The sequence below is a fragment of the Rhinolophus hipposideros genome (assembly GCF_964194185.1).
Source record: "Rhinolophus hipposideros genome assembly, chromosome: 3".
NCBI lineage: Eukaryota > Metazoa > Chordata > Mammalia > Chiroptera > Rhinolophidae > Rhinolophus > Rhinolophus hipposideros.
The window spans coordinates 108,050,256-108,056,830 of NC_138049.1; the positions used below are offsets into that span (position 1 = coordinate 108,050,256).

At 49.7% G+C, this 6,575-nt stretch overlaps 1 protein-coding gene across 1 annotated transcript; it reads right to left on the minus strand.

Annotated features, from left to right (window-relative positions):
• Window positions 1-364: 364 nt before the first annotated feature.
• LOC308495769 (class I histocompatibility antigen, Gogo-B*0102 alpha chain-like) lies at window positions 365-4,810 on the minus strand. Its single transcript, XM_081044150.1, has 8 exons — window positions 4,684-4,810; window positions 4,070-4,354; window positions 3,542-3,817; window positions 2,412-2,687; window positions 2,183-2,296; window positions 1,730-1,762; window positions 1,468-1,515; window positions 365-1,307 (listed from the first exon to the last, which is right to left on the minus strand). Exons 1-8 carry the CDS (start codon window positions 4,754-4,756, stop codon window positions 1,303-1,305), a joined length of 1,110 nt encoding a protein of 369 aa, XP_080900276.1. The 5' UTR covers window positions 4,757-4,810; the 3' UTR covers window positions 365-1,302.
• Between the last annotated feature and the right edge of the window lie 1,765 nt (window positions 4,811-6,575).

Below are 6,575 nucleotides of genomic sequence, written 5' to 3' on the forward strand. Positions count from 1 at the left end.
TGTTGTCCTGAATGTCCGGAATGTCATAAAAATGTTTTCCTTTCAATATTTCCCTTATCTTTGGATAAAGAAGGAAGTCATTGGGGGCCAGATCAGGTGACTAGGGAGAGTGTTCCAATACAGTTATTTGTTTAGGGGCTAAAACTCCCTCACAGACAGTGACATGTGAGCCGGTGCATCGTTGTGATGCAAGAGCCATGAATTGTTGGCAAAAAGTTCAGGTCTTTTTACACAGCGGTTTGAGCCCTTCCAAATAGTAAACTTGGTTAACTATTTACCCAGTTGGTACAAATTCATAATGAATAATCCCTCTGATATCAAAAAAGGTTAGCGACATCGTTGAAACAAGTTCGCAAACATAATTGTCATAACTTGTATGTTTATTATTTTATCTTTCTGATGGTTTGACCCATTTATCATTACAAAATGACCCTGTTCATTTGAAGTTACATTTTTAAGTCTCTTTTGTCTAATATTAGTGTAACAACTTCAGGTTTCTTATGGTTGCTATTTCCCTGTGATATACTTTTTCATCCCTTTAACTTTAAGCTATTTGTATTTGAATATCAAGTACGTCTACTGTAGACAGCATAACTGCATCTTACTTGTTTTCACTATAACAATCTGCACTTTGAATGTGTTTATTCCATTTACATTTAAAATTAACAGGGATACATTTGGATTTATGATGCCATTTTACTTTCTGATCACAGTTCCTAGTGGGACAAGATTCTCCTGAAGGGACAAAGACAAAGGAGCAGAGATGACCCTGCTGAAGCGTGTCCATCTCAAAGACCACAATGCACTGAGCACCAACTGGGTACATGCCCCATCCACACTCGGTCTTCACAACCTTCTCTTGTCCCACCTGCAATAGGTTCAGCATAGCAAACACATGAATTCTGGTATGTTCTCAGGTCTTCTATTTATTTCCTGTCAAACTTTAAGATTTTCTCCTTCAATTAACCCATCAACCCTTCACAGCAAGAACAGAAAAAAAAAATTCATATCCAGATTTTTATTTCAATAGGAAGTAAGAAGTTGCCGCTCAGTGTAATATGAAGTAAAGGGATGGAAACAGCCTCTGCTGGAACAGGACAGTGGATCAGAGAAGACACTCAGATCAATGTGGGAGGGGGGCATGGAGGGCAGAGGGAGGTCAGTCTCCCACCTCCTCAGATGATACTGAGAGGAACACACATTCAGATGCCCTTTGCAGAAAGAGAGCTCAGAGGTTCCTGTGTCACAAAGTGGGGGCATGGACAAATCTTGCATCACTCAGTCCCACACAAGGCAGCAGTCTCATGCTGCGGAAGAAAATAATTATGAAAAAATTGAGGTTAGTGGCTGTAAGTGGTGACATTCTCAGCAGTCTACCACATACTCAAATGTCCCAAGGAATCCCCAATATCCAGTCCTGTCCCCTCTGACCCAACCCCTCCCACTTGAGGCCCTTCAGGGTCTCACCTTTAGAAGCCGTGAGAGAAACATCAGAGCCATGGGCACTGTCACTGCCTGGGGGAGAATAAAAGAGGATGTGGTCTGAGCCCACAGCAGATGTGGTTAAAGGAGGAACTATGGGGTTTGGTGAGCTCCCCCCATGGTCTCCTGTCTGTATTATCCCTAGGGCATCACAAAGAAGGAATTATGGGGGTGGGTGCGCTCCCCACAGAGATTCCATCTACACTATTCCAAGGGTCTCAGAGATCACCCTCCACTCCATACTCACTTGCAGCCTCAGTGTAGCTCCCTCCTTTCCCACCTATGGAAAGAAAACATCCTGTGAAAAAACTAGGAGGCAGAGCCATGAGGTTTGCAGGAACCCGTTAATCTGGATCCTAGTGAAGTGTCCAGAACTGTGTCTAATGACCCAAGACAGGATCAGGAAACATGAAGAGGCAGATGTGTGGGGACTGGACCAACCACCCTCCTGGAGGTCTGTCCTTAGCAGGGACCTTCCCCTCTGATCTTCAACTGCTAGGAATCAGGTCACCATCACGAGAACTATGGAGGTGAAACATTTGATTTTCATTTTAACAAGTGCTTTACAAAAGACTAAGTGTTAGCAATCAACTCAAGAATAGTCAAGTGCGCTGTGTGGATGGGACCTCCTATCCACACACTTCTACCTGGGGCTTAAAAAACCCCTGTGAAGACAACTTAGCCCCCAACACGTCCCTACCTGAGTGCTTCTTCCTCCACAGCACAGCTCCAGCCACCACAGCTCCAGTCACCACAAAGACAACCAGACCAACAATGATGCCCATAATAGGAATGGTGGGCTGAGGAGGTGGTTCTGCAAAGGGAAAGGAAAGGGCCCAGACCTCAGACTTGAGTCCGAACCTTGTTGAAGGTGTCCATCGGGTTTCTGCTTTATCTGAGAAGAAGTTTCACCCTCATGCTTCTCTTACCCCATCTCAGGGTGAGGGGCTCGGGCAGCCCCTTGTGCTGCACATGACACGTATATCTCTGCTCCTCTCCAGAAGGCACCTCCACAGCTGCCCACTTCTGGAAGGTTCCATCCCCCGCAGGCCTGGTCTCCACGAGCTCTGTGTCCTGGGTCAGGTCCTCTCCATCCCGCTGCCAGGTCACGGTGATCTCCGCAGGGTAGAAGCCCAGTGCCCAGCATCTCAAGGTGACATCATGGTCAGAAATGGGGTGATGGGTCACATGTGTCTTTGGAGGGTCTGAGGAGGCAGAATCAGAAAATCCACACTTTGGGTTATCTCCATGGGACATTGAAGCTGCACTGATGACCATCCTGAGGAAGGACAGGACAATCGATTGGGCAGGAGGAAGCACAAAACACAGACTTCAGTGTGGGATCCAGGTTCTGGGATAATCTGATTCCTTGGAAAGTTCTAGAATCATGGTGGGAACCTAGAGTTGGAGGCTCCACGTCTCTAAGGAAGAGAACAGAGCCTTCTGGTCCTGATCTGGGTGGAGGGTGAATGATTCAGAAAAGCTGGAGTCAGGCCTCCTAAAATGTTCTCAGATGAGAAAAAGGCATTGAGAGAGAGCATCATGGTTCACTAGGTGGCTGTCAAGGTCAAAGGGAACTGTAGATGGGTCATTTCAGGAATGTCTCCCTTCATATTTGTAGAGACTGGATTCCTTAATTGTCCTCTTAAGAAAGGTGGGCCTAGGGTTTCTGGGTGGGAATTCCTGCCCGTTCTTAGGAATTATTTTCACTTTCCCATTCCTAAAGTCTGAGAAAAGTTGTTCGGGAAATCAGGAAAATGAACTCCTTGAACCTAGGTGGTTGCTAGTATCAGCCATCACTTTGTGGAAACGATTCATCGTGGAAAACAGACAACAGTTTGTATCTCGGGATTTGAGAAAGCAAAATAAATTCTTGAGACCGGGCAGGAACCCTAGGAGGGCCCTCTGTGTGAGTCACTCTGTAGCACAGAGCACGAAAACCTAGGAGACTCCTCCCTCTCCTGATTAGGAGGGGAGTTATTCTTACACTCATCCCACTTTCCTCCCATTCCCGTGGGCAACCAGCTGCAGCCCCAGTTGAGATGGGGAGGCCCTATACCTGCGCGCAGCAGCGTCTCCTTCCCGTTCTCCAGGTATCTGAGGAGCCTCTCCACGCACGTGCCCTCAATATAGCCCCTCAGGCGCTCCGCCTCACCGGCCGCCTCCCATTTCCGCTTGGTGATCTGAGCCGCCGGGTCCGCCGCGGTCCAGAAGCGCATGTCCTCGTTCAGGGCGATGTAGTCGGCGCCATCGTAGGCATGCTGATAGTACCCGCGGAGGAGGCGCCCGTCTGGCCCCACGTCGCAACCAAACCTCCTCTGGTAGGTGTGAGACCCTGACACCGCCCCGTGGTTAGCCCCGCCCCTTAACCCCGCCCCGCGGGTAGCCCCGCCCCCTTCACCCCGCAGTGATGGAGCCTGAACTGGAAATGAAACCAGATCAAAGTCACTTCCAAATCAAAGGCTCTTCTCCGGTGGAGGGGTCCGGACGATCCCGCTGTCTCGGGGTGAAGCTCAGACCCGGAGACTCGGGGGGACCCCGGCCCGTCCGTGGGGGTCGTGACGGGGACCCGGGCCGCGTCGCTCACCGGCCTCGCTCCGGTTGTAGTTCTCCAGGGCGCTCTGCAGGTCCGCTCGCAACGTCTGTTGGCAGAACTTGCCTAGTCCTGTCTCCCGGTCCCAGTACCCCGGTTCCACCTGCTCCAGCCACGGCCCCTCCATCCACGCCGCTCGCGGCTCCGCCCTCGGACTCGTCGCGTCGCTGTCGAACCGCAGGAACTGCGTGTCGTCCACGTAGCCGACGGCGACAAAGCGGGGCTCCCCGCGGCCGGGCCGGGACCAGGAGGTCATGAAATACCTCAGGGAGTGGGAGCCTGGGGACGGGGACGGGGGGGGGGGGGCTGCTGAGACCCAGGCGACCCTCCTCCGGCGCGGGTCTCTGGTCTGAGGTTTATCTGCCGGGAGGGGCAGGGGCCCGGGAGACCGGAAAGGCGCAGCAGGAGACCAGAGTGGGTGAGAGGAGCGGGGACAAACCCGGGAGCGACAGCAAGGGGCGGGGCCGAGGGGGATGTGGGCTCTGGGGTCGGAGTCCGGGTGGTGGAGACACATCCTCCCCGGGGTCCTGCGTCCCCCCCGGGCGGTCTCCTCGCTTCCTCCCTCCCCACCCCCCGGGGAGACCGTTCCCTCCCGACCCCGCACTCACCCGCCCGGGTCCCCGTCAGGGCCAGGGCCCCCGAGAGCAGCAGGAGGAGGGTTCCCAGCTCCTTAACCAGCATCCTCCAGCTCTGGGGACAATCTGTATCCGCTCACACGTCGGTGGAGACTTGATAACCGGGAATGCCGGTGATATTGATTGGCTTCTCCAGAACCCGGACAACCAATGGGAGTGAGGACTGGTGTTGCCTGTCGACTGGACTAAATAATTTTCCAGGCACTCCGCCAAAACAGTGTTTATCCTGGAAAACGAAAAAGCAAAACCACCTAGAGTGTGAGACGCGCACCTCCAGCCAGCTGGCCTCCTGCAGCGTTCCTCCCCTCTCCCTAGATGGCCCCTATATATATATTATTTCCCCATCCCTGTAAAGTTTAAACAGGAAGTCAGGACTAACGAGTAACAGGAACCCCAGCTCTATCATAGACCTTCCAGTTCCAGGATCATTTTTCTAAAAGTGCTAGTTCGCTTTTATCATTCCTCCCCCCGTCCTCCCCCCCCTCCCGCCTTGATCAAGATCTTTTCTCTAGAAGCATGTTTATCAACAGTCAGGTCTTCCCGTCTCAGGTTTTCCAATCTTCAGCCTTTTGTCCTTCAGTGTCAGGAAGGATCTCTGGGTTCCATCTCTTATATCAAGAGGAGAGTGCACAGATGGGGAACAGCTGGTGTCCAGGGTTGATGGGCATCAGGAGCACAGCTTAAAAACAATAAGAATTAAAGGTAGAATTAGAACATAGCAACGTACCTTTTCTAGTAGGTATAAACCAGGAACTCAAGCTTGTAGATGAGATAAAGACTATTATCATCAAAGTTCTTGATTCAACAACCAGAAATGCTGGTAACTCATTTCCTTAGAAGTTACCTGCTTTAAATATTGATAGCTTTAGTTTCAGGTCAACAGACTGCATGCAGTTCCAGTCAGGGTTTGGTGATTTCTTTAGGTGTGACATGTGTATCCAAGAGTCTACTCCCTGCAGTTCAGCTGCATAGGGGTTGGTCAACAGTACCTGGTAAGGGTCCTTCCAGCATAGCTGGAGGAAATCCTTTTTGAGGTGTCTTTTCCAGTAAACAAAATCTCCAGGTTGTAGAGTATGAATTTTTAATATTTCAATTCCCTGGAGTGCACTGTGAAACAATTGTTCTACTAAAGCATGATTATTGTAGATAGAAGCAATTAATCCCTTACAATATTGAAGTATGTCTCCTTTCACCAGCTGTGGATCAAGAGAAGCAGGAGCCAAACGCATATGGCATCCTGCAATTATCTCTAAAGGTGAAACCTTATGAGTCCCAAAAGGGGTAGATCTGAGATTTAAAAGGATTAATGGCTGCTTTTGGCCAAGGTTAAGAGTTTCTACACATTTTGCCAGTTGAGTCTTAATAATGCCATTAGTGTATTCAACTAATACTAAAGATTGGGAATGGTAAGCACAGTGAAAATGTTGCAGAACTGGCCAAACAACATAGACTTGCTTTAGCACCTGACCAGTGAAATGGGTTCCTCCATCACTGTGGAGTTCAAGAGGAGTTCCCCAAGTGGGAATAATCTTTTCTAACAGTATTTTAGCCACTGTAGACACATTAGCTTGTCTGCAAGAGAAAGCTTCAGTCCAGTGAGAAAACACATATCATGACTACAACATACTTGTATCCAGGAGATGGGGGAAGCTGTATAAAATTTATTTGCCAGACCTCAAATGGTCCATTCGGCAACCTAAAATGTCCAGGGGCAGTGTGAACAGGCTTCCCTGAGTTGTACTTTAGACAGGTGGGACACCTAAGGTAGGCACTTTTTGTAACCTTATTGATATCTCTGCACCAATATTGGTACATGAAGTCTTCCATTTTGTCAGTAGACCAATGAATTGTTCAGTGGTTAGGAG

Excerpts from the sequence above, each read along its gene's own strand:
- LOC308495769 (XM_081044150.1), bottom strand. The coding sequence starts at position 4,756 with ATGCTGGTTAAGGAGCTGGGAACCCTCCTCCTGCTGCTCTCGGGGGCC. Across the intron at positions 2,688-3,541 it reads GGAGACGCTGCTGCGCGCAG|ACCCTCCAAAGACACATGTG; the intron begins GTATAGGGCCTC and ends CTGCCTCCTCAG. Across the intron at positions 1,763-2,182 it reads GTGGAGGAAGAAGCACTCAG|GTGGGAAAGGAGGGAGCTAC; the intron begins GTAGGGACGTGT and ends TTCTTTCCATAG.